This window comes from Loxodonta africana, chromosome 16 (assembly GCF_030014295.1).
Source record: "Loxodonta africana isolate mLoxAfr1 chromosome 16, mLoxAfr1.hap2, whole genome shotgun sequence".
Lineage (NCBI taxonomy): Eukaryota > Metazoa > Chordata > Mammalia > Proboscidea > Elephantidae > Loxodonta > Loxodonta africana.
In genome coordinates this window covers 36,333,373-36,345,694 of record NC_087357.1, presented here as the reverse complement: position 1 = coordinate 36,345,694, position 12,322 = coordinate 36,333,373, and the positions used below count along the sequence as shown (strand labels likewise).

At 43.9% G+C, this 12,322-nt stretch overlaps 1 protein-coding gene across 1 annotated transcript in view; it reads left to right on the top strand.

Annotated features, from left to right (window-relative positions):
• The first annotated feature begins 4,268 nt into the window (after positions 1–4,268).
• Positions 4,269–12,322, top strand: part of PI4K2A (phosphatidylinositol 4-kinase type 2 alpha) — a 36,620-nt gene continuing 28,566 nt past the window's right edge. The window contains exon 1 of the mRNA XM_003409197.4: positions 4,269–4,751. Within this exon, the coding sequence (XP_003409245.1) occupies positions 4,317–4,751 (435 nt within the window). The 5' untranslated portion in view covers positions 4,269–4,316. The remainder of the gene's footprint in view (positions 4,752–12,322) is intronic.

The following is a 12,322-nucleotide window of genomic DNA, read 5'->3' as shown; positions in this document are numbered from 1 at the left end:
AAAATGATAATAATAATGACAAAGGCTCCATAGGACTGGCATGAGAATACGATGGAAAATGCTCAGTACTGTGTCTGAGACAAAGTAACCAAAACCCTTTGCCATTGAGTGATTCTGATTCATAGCAACCCTACAGGATGGAGTAGAACTGCCCCAAAGAGTTCCCAAGGAGCGACTGGTGGATTCCAACTGCCGATCTTTTGGTTAGCAGCCGCAACTCTTAACCACTAGGCCACCAGAGTTTCCAAGACAAAGTAGTGCTCAATAAACTGTAGTTTTAAAGAAGTTAAAAAGTCTTGGATTTTGTGTTCAAATTCCAGCTCTGCCATCAACTGTGTGTGATTCTGAGCAATTTATTAAACTCTCTCGCCTGTAAAACAAAATTGGAGCACTATAGCAGACCTAGAAGATTCAAGGCAGCTCTAACACACAATGGTTATACATGATAAACTGTGTGACATTGTCTATAGGTATACTTTCAGTTGAGAGAATGGAGTGTCAAGGAAACAGATCCTATTGGATTGGAAAATATTTAAATATAAGGTTAAATATGTTGGCTGAGGCCAAATTATGGAAGGACCTGAAAATTAGGGGGAAGATGTGGTTTGCAAAGTGTAGTTCCTTGATTAGAGGAGTGACATAATAAAACCAGTGTTTTAAGAAAATTAATCTGGTAGTGACACCCAGAGAGAGTCAGAGAAAGAGGTTGGAGGCAGAGAAACAAACTCAAAAGCTATTGTAGGAATATAGCTATAACATCCTGAGAGGCTCAAAACTAATGTGACCTTAACGGAGATGGAAAGAAAAGAAGAGAATGTGAAACACGTTTCACAGGGATATTTAGTAAGAAGCAATTCCGTGTTAAAAGCATGGAGCCAATCTGCCTGGACTCAGATCCATCTCTGCCACTTACCAGCTGTGTAACCATAAGCAAGTTACTTTACCTCCCTAAGTCTCAGTTTCCAACATCATAGGGGTTGTTATGCTGGTTATATGAGTTAATCCATGTAATGCACTTAGAACAATCTCTGGCACATGTTTAGCATTCAATAAATGTTGGATCTTTATATGCATTCCAAACCAAACCAAACCAAACCCACTGCTGTTGAGTCAATTCCAACTTATAGGGCCCCTATAGGACAGAGTAGAATTGCCCCACAGGGTTTTCAAGGAGCAGCTGGTGGATGTGAACTGCCGACCTTTTGGTTGGCAGACAAATGATCAGCCATTGCACCACCAAAGCTGCAATTAGGGGTGCATTTTCACTCTTTTCAGTAAAAGGAAAATCAGGTCCTAAGAGGTAGAACTTAGGGTTTTGCATAGAGAAAAAAAATTTTAGAATTCAAGGGAAAACTCTAAATCTAGGACCTACTCCACGACCATAATTTGAAGTTCAGGGGCTAAAAGAGATGAATGATATTGTCTTAGTCATCTGGTACTGCTATAACAGAAATACCACAAGTGAATGTCTTTAACAAAAAGAAATTTATTTTCTCACAGTCTAGTAGGCTAGAAGTCCAAATTCAGGGCGTCAGCTCCAGAGGAAGGCTTTCTCTCTCTGTCGGCTCTGGAGGAAGGTTCTTCTCATCGATCTTCTCCTGGACTGGCAGCTTCTCTGCACAGGAACCCCAGGTCCAAAGGACACGCTCTGCTTCCGGCGCTGCTTGCTTGGTGGTATGAGGTCCCCAACTCTCTGCTTGCTCCCTTTCCTTTTATCTCTTGTAAGATAAAAAGATAGTGCAGGCCACACCCCAGGGAAACGTCCTTTATGCTGGATCAGGGATGTGACCTGCGCAAGGGTGTTACATCCCACCCTAACCCTCTTTAACCACAGGCAGAGATTATGATTTATAACACATAGGAAAGTCACAAAATGGAGGACAACCACACAATACTGGGAATCATGGCCTAACCAAGCTGACACATACTTTTGGGGTACACAATTCAATCCATGACAGATACCAAGAGATCACCTCTGGCTGGGACACAAAAGGCAGGTAGGAATGATTATTCCCACTTTATGGATGAAGACACTGAGACTTCAAGAGGTTAAGTAACTTATCCAAAATAATAATCGTGGAACCAGAGTTTAAACTCAAATTTCTCTGATTCCTAAGCCCATGCTTGTAACCATCATACTGCAAACTTTAAAAGGTAGTGTTAGTATAAAATTTTAACTGAAACACCCCTGGACACTCTTGTAACTTAATACTGAGGTCACTCCTGAGGTTCACCCTTCAGCCAAAGATTAGACAGGCCCATAAAACAAACAATAATACACATAGCTCAACCATGTATATGAGACTAAATGGGCACACCAGGTCAGGGGAAGGACAAGGCAGTAGGGGACAGGAAAACTGGACGAATGGAAATGGGGAACCCAAGGTCAAGAAGGGGAGTGTTGACACGTCTCAGGGCTGGCAACAAATGTCACAAAACAATATGTGTATTATTTAATAAGAAACTAATTTGCTTTGGAAACCACCTAAAGCAAAGTTAAAAAATTATTGTTACATTATTAGCTGAAGCCCATAATTTACATTAAATTTTTTTTGACTGAAACACTATTCCCCGGATTTAAATATGTAATTACTCCAGTTATGCATCCTGCTTCAGATGCTACCCATACTCATTCCAGAGTTACTTATTGGTGCCTGGATCCAGGGTTGTCCTGCTCTACATCATTTCCCTGTTCCAGAGCTGTTCTCTAAAGCTATCCATGGCCCCTCAGGTGCCAGGCATCCTCTCTGTGTGGCTTTTCAGGTCTTTGGTAACTCGGCCCAAGCCCATTTCCCCTTGAATGAAGCAGGTTACTATCTGTTCTCTACATGCGCTAACCTTTCTCTTCCTTTCCTCAGGAGACTCCCTCAGTTTGGTGTGCCCTCTTTTCTTTGCTCTTTTCCTGTCCCCTGGTGATCCAATCCAGTCTTCCTCAGTACAGCTCATAGGACAAGTCCCACTTAAGGCCTTTGCTAACACTCCAGCCCCATTCCCCAATCAGTGAACTTCTATTAGAGTGTTTTCAGCTCCTTCTCTTTAAGTGCCTCAGATAGCTGTATGTCCTCAGGCTGAGGACAGGGATTATAGCCTCCTTCCTTCCTTCTATTAATAAAAATGTACTGAGCGCCCACTGTGTTTAGACACTGAGGTTACAGCAGCAAATACAACAGGCTTGGCCTTTTACCTTGTGGAACTTTATGAAACCACGTCTTTCTTCAGTTAACAAATGAGCATTGAACAATTGCACCAGAGGCTTGTGTAAGGTGCCTAAGTGCAGGTTTTTTCAAAAACCTTTTATGGAGGTAGAGCAGGAATTTTCTTTCTTTTGTTCATTGCTGTCTCCCAGCACTTAGAACATAGTAAGTGCTCAATAAATATTTAATGAACAGATGCACAATTGAGTGAATGGATACAAAAATTACATTTCTTCAGTCTCACAGCCAGTTCATAGTAGGTACTCAATAAATGAGTGATTGGTTATGTAGATTACTGTTTTGAAACGGGTTCAGATTGAAGAAACTGGTTCGAACCCCCAATGAGAATTTGCATTTCCACCCCAGATACACTGAATGAGAATCTACATTTTAACAAGATCCCCAGGTGATTCTTATGTATAATACATTTTGAGACCCACTGCTCTATTAGTAAGGAGCCCTGGTAGCACAATGGTGAAGCGCTTGGCTGCTAACCGAAAGGTTCGTGGTTCAAACCTACCAGCCGCTCTGTGGGAGAAAGATGTGGGAGTCTGCTTCCTTAAAGATGACAGCCTTGGAAACCTTATGGGACAGTTGTACTCTATCCTACAGGGTCCCTGTAAGTCAGAATTGACTAGATTGCGGTTCATTTGGGTTTACTCTACTAGTCATTCTCAGAACTGGTCCCTAACCATCAGCATTAGCATCAAATTCTCAGCAGGGGTTCGAGCCAGAATCAAACAGTTCGAAGGCCTGCTCCGAAAGCTCCCAAAGACGTTCGGGTCAGCCAATTGGAAGTTAAGGGCGGGGCATAGGATGGTATGGGCCAGAGGACGTGCTCCACCCAGGTTTGGCTCCTAGAGCATGCGCAGTCTTCACAGAAGGTGACGGGAGAAAATTGGGGCGGGAGCGATTGCGTTGGAGCTGGTTCTGATTGGTTCCCCCCCAAGTGCGAGGGATGGTACTTACTCGTCGCCAAGTAAACAGGGAAGGGTAGGGGCGGTGCCAAAGAGGCCTCGCGACCTGGTTGGGCAGACAGGGGGTGGGGGCTGTCGCGGATTGGTCCTGGCCACGAGCTCAGCTGTGTTGAGCGCGCCCGGTCAGGAGCCGGCGGCCTGAGGGATGGACGAGACTAGCCCACTGGTGTCCCCCGAGCGGGTCCAACCCCCGGACTACACCTTCCCGTCGGTCTCGGGCTCTCACTTTTCCCAGGTGCCGGGGGGCGCGGTCCGAGTGGCTGCTGCGGCCGGCTCGGCCCCCTCTCCGCCGGGATCGCCGGGCCACGACCGGGAGCGGCAGCCACTGCTGGATCGCGCCCGGGGCGCGGCGGCCCAGGGCCAGACCCAAACCGTGATGGCGCAGGCCCAAGCTCTGGCCCACCAGGCCGTGGTGGCGGCGCACGCCGCGCAGGCCCACCGCGAACGGAATGAGTTCCCCGAGGACCCCGAGTTCGAGGCGGTAGTGCGGCAGGCCGAGCTGGCCATCGAGCGCTCCATCTTTCCCGAGCGCATCTACCAGGGCTCCAGCGGAAGTTACTTCGTCAAGGACCCTCAGGGGGTGAGAGCAGGGGTGGGGGACGCAGCCGGTGGGTTCTGGGCGGGTAGGATCCTGGGGGCCGGTCCAGGTGAGTTTGGGGCTTCGCACAGCCAGAGGGAGAAGAGGAAATTGAAAGGCTGCAAAAGGGAGAAACTTCACAGTGCGCAGCCCCGGCAGGATTTTGGGGTGCTGTGGAGGACTGAAGATGGGTAAGCTCTGGGGAATGGAGAAATAAATCAGAACGTATTTGGTGGGGGAAGGGTGAGCGGAAAATGAAAAGAGGAAACTGACCAGATACAGGAGAGGGGGCCAGCGGTGTGGTGGGGCAATCTGCCTCTAGGCAGAGCCGCTCTACGAAGTGCTGCTTTCTAGTAGGTTCCTTAGCTTTAAACTACTGGGACTACTACTCGGTCGTTGACATAGAGACTTGAGGCTTTGGGCCTATTTTCTCTTTTTTGGACCAAAACCATTGTGTCCCTGTCCATTGAGGAAGACGAATGAGCCGTCAGGGGCTCTGAGGATTCAATTCCAGCCTTCCGTGTTGTGGGGATGTCTCCTGCCACTGCCCCAGGTCTCTTCTTGGCAGACATTGATGGTAGAGTGAGTGAGCTCACCAGTTTCATCTGCGCTTGAAGCGGGTGCCCTGGTTATTGCTCATTTCTTCTGGAAAGTGATTCAAATGCTTTTTCATGGTTCCTCAGTTTAGGATGTGGCATTTTAGAAACATAGGACTGTCAGCCACCTTTTACTTTCATTTCTCTCCCAGGACTATCAGCAGTTTGCTTTTAAGCTACTCAGGCAGAGTGTTTGCTGACCTTTATTTTGTCCCCTGTGTGTGTATAAAGGGGGGTGGGGATGGGATGGAACTGGGTATGGAGTGACCAGAGCATCAGAAAAATGAGTGACCTTTATTCTTGATAACTGAAGAAGAATTTAAGGTATAGATCTCGATCAGACCAGATTCAGATCAAACCAGAGATGTCATTTGGAAGACCCAAAAACCAAGCCAAACCCATTGGCTTCAAGTCATTCCGATTCATAGGATCCTGTAAGACAGAGTAGAACTATCCCATAGGGTTTCCCAGGAGCAATTGGTGGATTTGAACTGCCAACCTTTTGGTTAGCAGCCAAGCTCTTAACCACGGCACTGCCGGGGCTTGGATTGGAAGGACAGTGCATCAACAATTATCAAGTCTTTTCTTCCCTGTCAAAGTTCTCAGGTGTGTGTGGCTGGTTAATTGAAAAAATCTATTGTTGTAACTGTTAAAATGACAGGTGTCAAAGTTCCCTCAAACTTTCACTGCATCTTTCCTGTATTAACGCATTAGATTAAACCTGTTGCCGTTGAGTCAATTCCAACTCATAGCGACCCTATAGGACAGAGTAGAACTGCTCCCAACATAGTTTCCAAGGAGCGCCTGTGGATTCGAACTGCTGACCTTTTGGTTAGCAGCCATAGCTCTTAATCACTACGTCACTAGGGTTTCCACCTCTTTAGGTTGGTGGTGTGCTTTTTTGATAGAGGAGTCCAGAGTGGCCATGATGGGCTGCCATTAATAGCTCTTGGTTAGGTTCATTGAATGATCTGGTTATTCTCCCAGATGTTGAGTCATCCCTGAATTACGAAGAACCAGAGAGCAATTCTGCCGTCAACTCAGTTTAATACAAACTGAGTTGGGGAAAGTTTCAGAAGTAGTAAGTCTTTCCAAGGGATAGTAAAATTCTGCTCTCAAATGAAGAAAACCACCAAAAAAACCCAAACCCATTGCCATTGAGTCAATTCCAACTCATGGCGACCCTATAGGACAGAGTAGAACTGCCCCATAGAGTTTCCAAGGAGCGCCTGGTGGATTCAAACTACCAACCCTTTGGTTAGGAGCCATAGCACTTAACCACTACACCACCAGGGTTTCCCAAATGAAGAAGCAGCAAGTTAAATGGAAAGCTCAAAGGGGAACCATCACTTCTAAGAGCAAAGAAAGGTGGGTGTTGAAAAGTCTGACTGTTAGCAAGATGCTTTCATTTTTTTTATTTGAGAACCAGATGATGTAAGACAGGGCTAAGATTATCTTTGATAGGAACAGGAACAGGAGGAAGATTTTTGTTTTTCTTTCATGAGATCATTACAGCTCCGTTGGAAGTGTGTCAGGTCAGCTGAGAAGGGATCTGGTGCTGTGACAGGTGGCAGTAATATGATCTCTCTATTCTACCTGGCAGGTAAAGCCCTACCACCTCAGTACATAGGCCACAGAGAATGATGGACCATGGATATGTTTCTTGGTGATTTTCAGGATCCCAGTCTCTAAAATTTCCTGGACATTATCCTTTTGTATAGGGGAAGTCAAAACACAGATGCCCTGACAAAACTTACTAATGTGACCATCCCGTTGCCTCTGAGGAAAATGAGATTTAGAGAAGAGAGTTACTTCTAAATGCTGTTGGTGGGTCATACTGGTCCACAGACTCACTCTAGTTGGTATTGTCATCTTTGGTCCTGCTCCAAATGTATTTATTTGTTTTATTTAACAAATACTTAGATGTTGTTTTTAGCTACTGTCAAGTTGGCCCTCGGCTTATGGTGACCCCATGTGTTGCAGAGTAGATCTGTTCCGTAGAGTTTTCTTGGCTGTAATCTTTATAGAAGCTGTTCACCAAGCCTTTGTTCTGTAGAGCAACTGGGTGTGTTCGAACCAGCAACCTTTAGGATAGCAGCCAATTCCAAACCACTTGCACTATATGCCAGGTACTGTTTCAGATGCTTCATAAATAATAACTCATTTAATCCTCAGAACTACCCTCCGACGTGGGTACTATTATTGTTCCCATTTTACAGATCCTTACACTGAGGCACAGAGTACATAGCCAATTTACCACAGTCTCACAGATAGTAAGTGTAGAGGCAGGATTTGGAACCAACTGGTCTAGCTTCAGAGTTCATGCTCCTAACTGCTTTGCTGTGCTGCCTCAGAAAGTTAGTTGGTCATCTAAATTACTGGTTTCTCCTTTCAGCTACTGTATTGGTTAGGATTCTACTTGGCTATGTGTGACAGAAAATCTAAAATAATAATGGTTTGAATAAGAGTTCATTTATTGCTCTCATAGAAGAAGTCTACACTCTGCTCAGGGCTAGCATGGAGTTTCACTTGATCAAGGATGCAGGCTCCTTCTATCCAGTGGATCAGCTGTCTTTAGCATGTGACTTCTACCTCATGATCCAAGATGGCTGCTTAAGCTGCAGCCGTCTTATGTGCTTTTTTTTTTTTTTGGCTTTAACGAAGATAAATTTATTTCCTCACAGTATAGTAGGATGAAAGTCCGAATTCAAGGCGTCAGCTCCAAGGGAAGGCTTATGTGCTTTTAATTCAGTTGGAAGAAGAAAGGAAAGAGAAAGAGGGCATGCCCCTTCCCTTTAAGGATGCTGCCTAGAAATTGCATCAGACCCTTCTGCTTACATCCAATTGTCCAGTCTGAGCTGCATTGGTAGCTAGTGACTGTAGTCTTTTGTTCCTAACTAAAAATCGGGTCCTGTGTCCATGGAATAAGGAAGAACAAGAGGTTGGGGGTAACCAGCAGTTTTTGTCACAGCTGCTTTTGGAGCTAAGTTCCCAATTTAGGATGGTTTCTCTCTCAGGGTAAGCAAGTGGGGACTTGGAATAGTGAGATGGAAAATGCTAGATCAGAAGTCACGGTGGAGAGTGCTCGAGTTACCCCTACTCACTTACATCCCTGCTCTTGAGGTTTCATGCTCACTCACCTACAGAAGTATTCTTTAGCATCTTCTGTTTGTGAGGCCAGTAAGGTTAGACGTCTGTATTGCTAAGAATCACAGAATATCCTGTGACTCACTGGTTTATTGAGAGGATTGAAATGAGATAGCACACATAAAAGCCCCTGACATAATTCCTGATACTTAGTAGGAGCTCAATCAGGGTTTTTGTTTTATTTTTAAGTTATATGTCCACTGACATCTGCATTAGGCTTTTTTGGATTACATGGCACTGACTAAAACAAAAAATAGTATAATTTTGATAAGACCTCTCCTAACTATCGAGAACAGTAATTTGTTGTTGTTAGTTGCCGTCAAGTCAATTCCAACTCTTGGCAGCCCCATGTGGGCAGAACAGAACTGTTCCATAGGGTTTTCAAGGCTGTGATCTTTCAGAAGCAGATTGCTAGGCCTTTCTTCCAAGGTGCTCCTGGGTTCAAACCACCAACCGTTTTGGTTAGGAGTCAAGTGCTTAACCGTTTGTACCACCCAGGGACAGTAATTCATTAGATAATGCTAATTAATATTTGACATGCTTCAAAATTTTACACAGACACTGCCCACGTGTTCTAGAAATTTGGCTTTTATCAGTAATTTTCAGCCTTTTAAAACTACTTCATCCACCACGAGTTTGTCATGAAAATGGTATAGAGTATTTCTTTGCCCATATTTCAAATATAAAAATTTGTTATAATATTTAATGTGTCTCTTTCAACTACCTATGCCTTCCAAAATTTTACTAAAATGTTAAGAGGCAGTCAAGTTTGTATATCATATACAAATATAGGTCTTGTGATTTTAACCATCATTTTCCCATTGTAACCCTGTCCTAGGCCGCAAGTTGTAATGGGTGAGACAGATTGGGTTGATGGCAGTGGAGGAGGAAAATAAATACGGGCTGAATCTTCTTCACTACATTCAATTTGAACCCCGTGTTCTTTCAGGGTCTCATGTATTTGGAAGAGCCCCATCCCTCCGTTTTGTAGGAGTTAACATAAACGGGGCTTCTCTGCCAAAATAGCTGGGCCAAGGGCTGATGTTTCCCTCCTACCTCCGTCTAATACAGCATTTCTAAATGTGTAGTCCAGGGACCCCTTGGAGGTTCTGAGACCGTGTTGGGGGTCCACAAAGTCAAAATTATTTCTGTAATCACGCTAAGACTTTATTTACCATTTTTACTCTTTTTGTTATGAGTATACAATGGCTGTTTCCAGAGGCTACATGGTATGTGATATTGGAACCCATTGAATACTGAGACAGACATGAGAATACAGCTGTCTTCTATTAAACCAGACATTAAAGAGATTTCTAAAAATGCAAAACAACGCCATTCTTCTCATTAAAACTTTTTTTTTTGAAAATAGTTTTTATTGTGCGTTAGGTGAAAGTTTACACAGCAAATTAGTTTCCCATTCAATAATACATACACAGATTGTTCCGTGACATTGGTTGTGATCCTTGCAATGGGACAGCACTCTCCCCATTTCCACCCTGGGTTCCCTGTTTCCATTCCTCCAGTTTCCCTGTCCCTTCCTACCTTTTTATCTTTGTCTCCTGTAGATGATTGTTCTAAAGAGCACGTTCCTTATGGATGTTATTGTTTATCTTATAAGCTTGTCTGTCATTTGGCTGAAAGATAATCTCTGGGAGTGGCTTTAGTTCCATTAGAAGGTATCTTAGGACCATAGTCTCCAGGGTTCCTCCAGTCTCTATCAGACCAGTAAGTCTGGTCTTTTTTATGGATTTGGATTTCATTCTACGTTTTTCTCCCTCTCTAACCAGGACCTTTTATTGTGTTCCTGGTAAGAGTGGTAGGTAATAGTAGCCGGGCACCATCTAGCTCTTCTGGTCTTAGGATAGAGGAGACTGTGGTTCATGTGGACCATTAGTCCTTTTGATTAATTGCTTCCTTGAGTCTTTGTCTTTTTTCACTTTCATTTACTCCAGATGGGAAGAGAGCAATGGTTGTACCTTAGATGGCTGCTCACAAGCTTTTAAGACCCCAGATGCTACTCAACAAATAGGATATGTAACATTATCTTTATGAACTATGTTATGCCAGTTGACCTAGATGTCCGCTGAGACTATGGTCCTTAGCCTTCATACTCAGTAGCTTAGTCCCATGAGGTGTTTGGTTATGTCTAAGAAGTTTCCGTAACTGTGCCTCCTATGTGCTCTATTGTATATATGAATATACATATAGCACATATAAAGATATGTAGAAATAGCCACAATCATGTCTCTATATGCACACAAGCGCATTCCTGTACGATCTCCCACACCTGTTTAGCATACATTTCTGCCTACGTATCCACTTATAAACTATTGTTTGTTATTACTTTTGTTGCAGGATTGTATATGTTATAGTATTTACCGTGTTGTTGTTCTTGATAGGTGCCGTCTCGTCAGTTCCAACACATAGTGACCCTATGTACCACAGAACAAAACACTGCCCGGTCCTGTGCCATCCTTAAAATCCTTGTTATGCTTGAGCCCATTATTGCAGCCACCGTGTCAGTCCATCTCGTTGAGGGTCTTCCTCTTTTTTGCTGACCCTCTACTTTACCAAGCATGATGTCCTTCTCCAGGGACTGATCCCTCCTGACAACAAGTCCAAAGTATGTAAAATGCAGTCTTGCCATCCTTGCCTCTAAGGAGCGTTTTGGTCGCACTTCTTCCAAGACAGATTTGTTCGTTCTTTTGGCAGCTCATGGTATATTCAATATTCCTCGCCAGCACCACAATTCAAAGGCATTAATTCATCTTTGGTCTTCCTTATTCATTGTCCAGCTTTCACATGCATATGATGCGATTGAAAATACCATGGCTTGGGTCAGGTGCACCTTAGTCTTCAAGGTGACGTCTTTGCTTTTCAACACTTTAAAGAGGTCCTTTGCAGCAGATTTGCCCAATGCAATGCGTGGTTTGGCTTCTTGACTGCTGTTTCCATGGGTGTTGATTGTGGATCCAAGTAAAATGAAATCCTTGACAACTTCAGCCTTTTCTCTGTTTATCATAATGTGGCTTATTGGTCCAGTTGTGAGGATTTTTGTTTTCTTTATGTTGAGGTGCAATCCATACTGAAGGCTATGGTCTTTGATCTTCATTAGTAAGTTCTTCAAGTCTTTTCACTTTCAGCAAGCAAGGTTATGTCATCTGCATAACACAGGTTGTTCATGAGTCTTCCTCCAATCCTGATGCCCCATTTTTCTTCATATAGTACAGCTTCTCAGATTATTTGGGAAACCCTGGTGGCATAGTGGTTAAGTGCTACAGTGCTAACCAGAAGGTCTGCAGTTCGAATCCACCAGGTGCTCCTTGGAAACTCTGTGGGGCAGTTCTGCTCTGTCCTATAGAGTCACTATGAGTCGGAATCGAGTCAACAACAGTGGGTTTGGTTTGCTCAGAGTGTTTGCTCAGCATACAGATTGAATAGGTATGGTGAATGGATACAACCTTGATGCACACCTTTCCTGACTTTAAACCACTCAGTATACCCTTGTTCTGTCTGAATAATTGCCTCTTGATCTGTGTACAGGTTCCTCATGAGCACAGTTGAGTGTTCTGGGATTACCGTTCTTCAAAATGTTATCCATAATTTGTTATGATCTACACAGTCAAATCCCTTTGCATAGTCAATAAAGCATAGGTAAACATCCTTCTGGTATTCCCTGCTTTCAGCCAGGATCTATCTGACATCAGCAATGATATCCCTGGTTCCACAACTTCTTCTGAATCCGGCCTGAATTTCTGGCAGTTCCCTGTCCGTATACTGCTGCAGCTGCTTTTGAATGATCTTCAGCAAAATTTTGCTTGTATATGATAT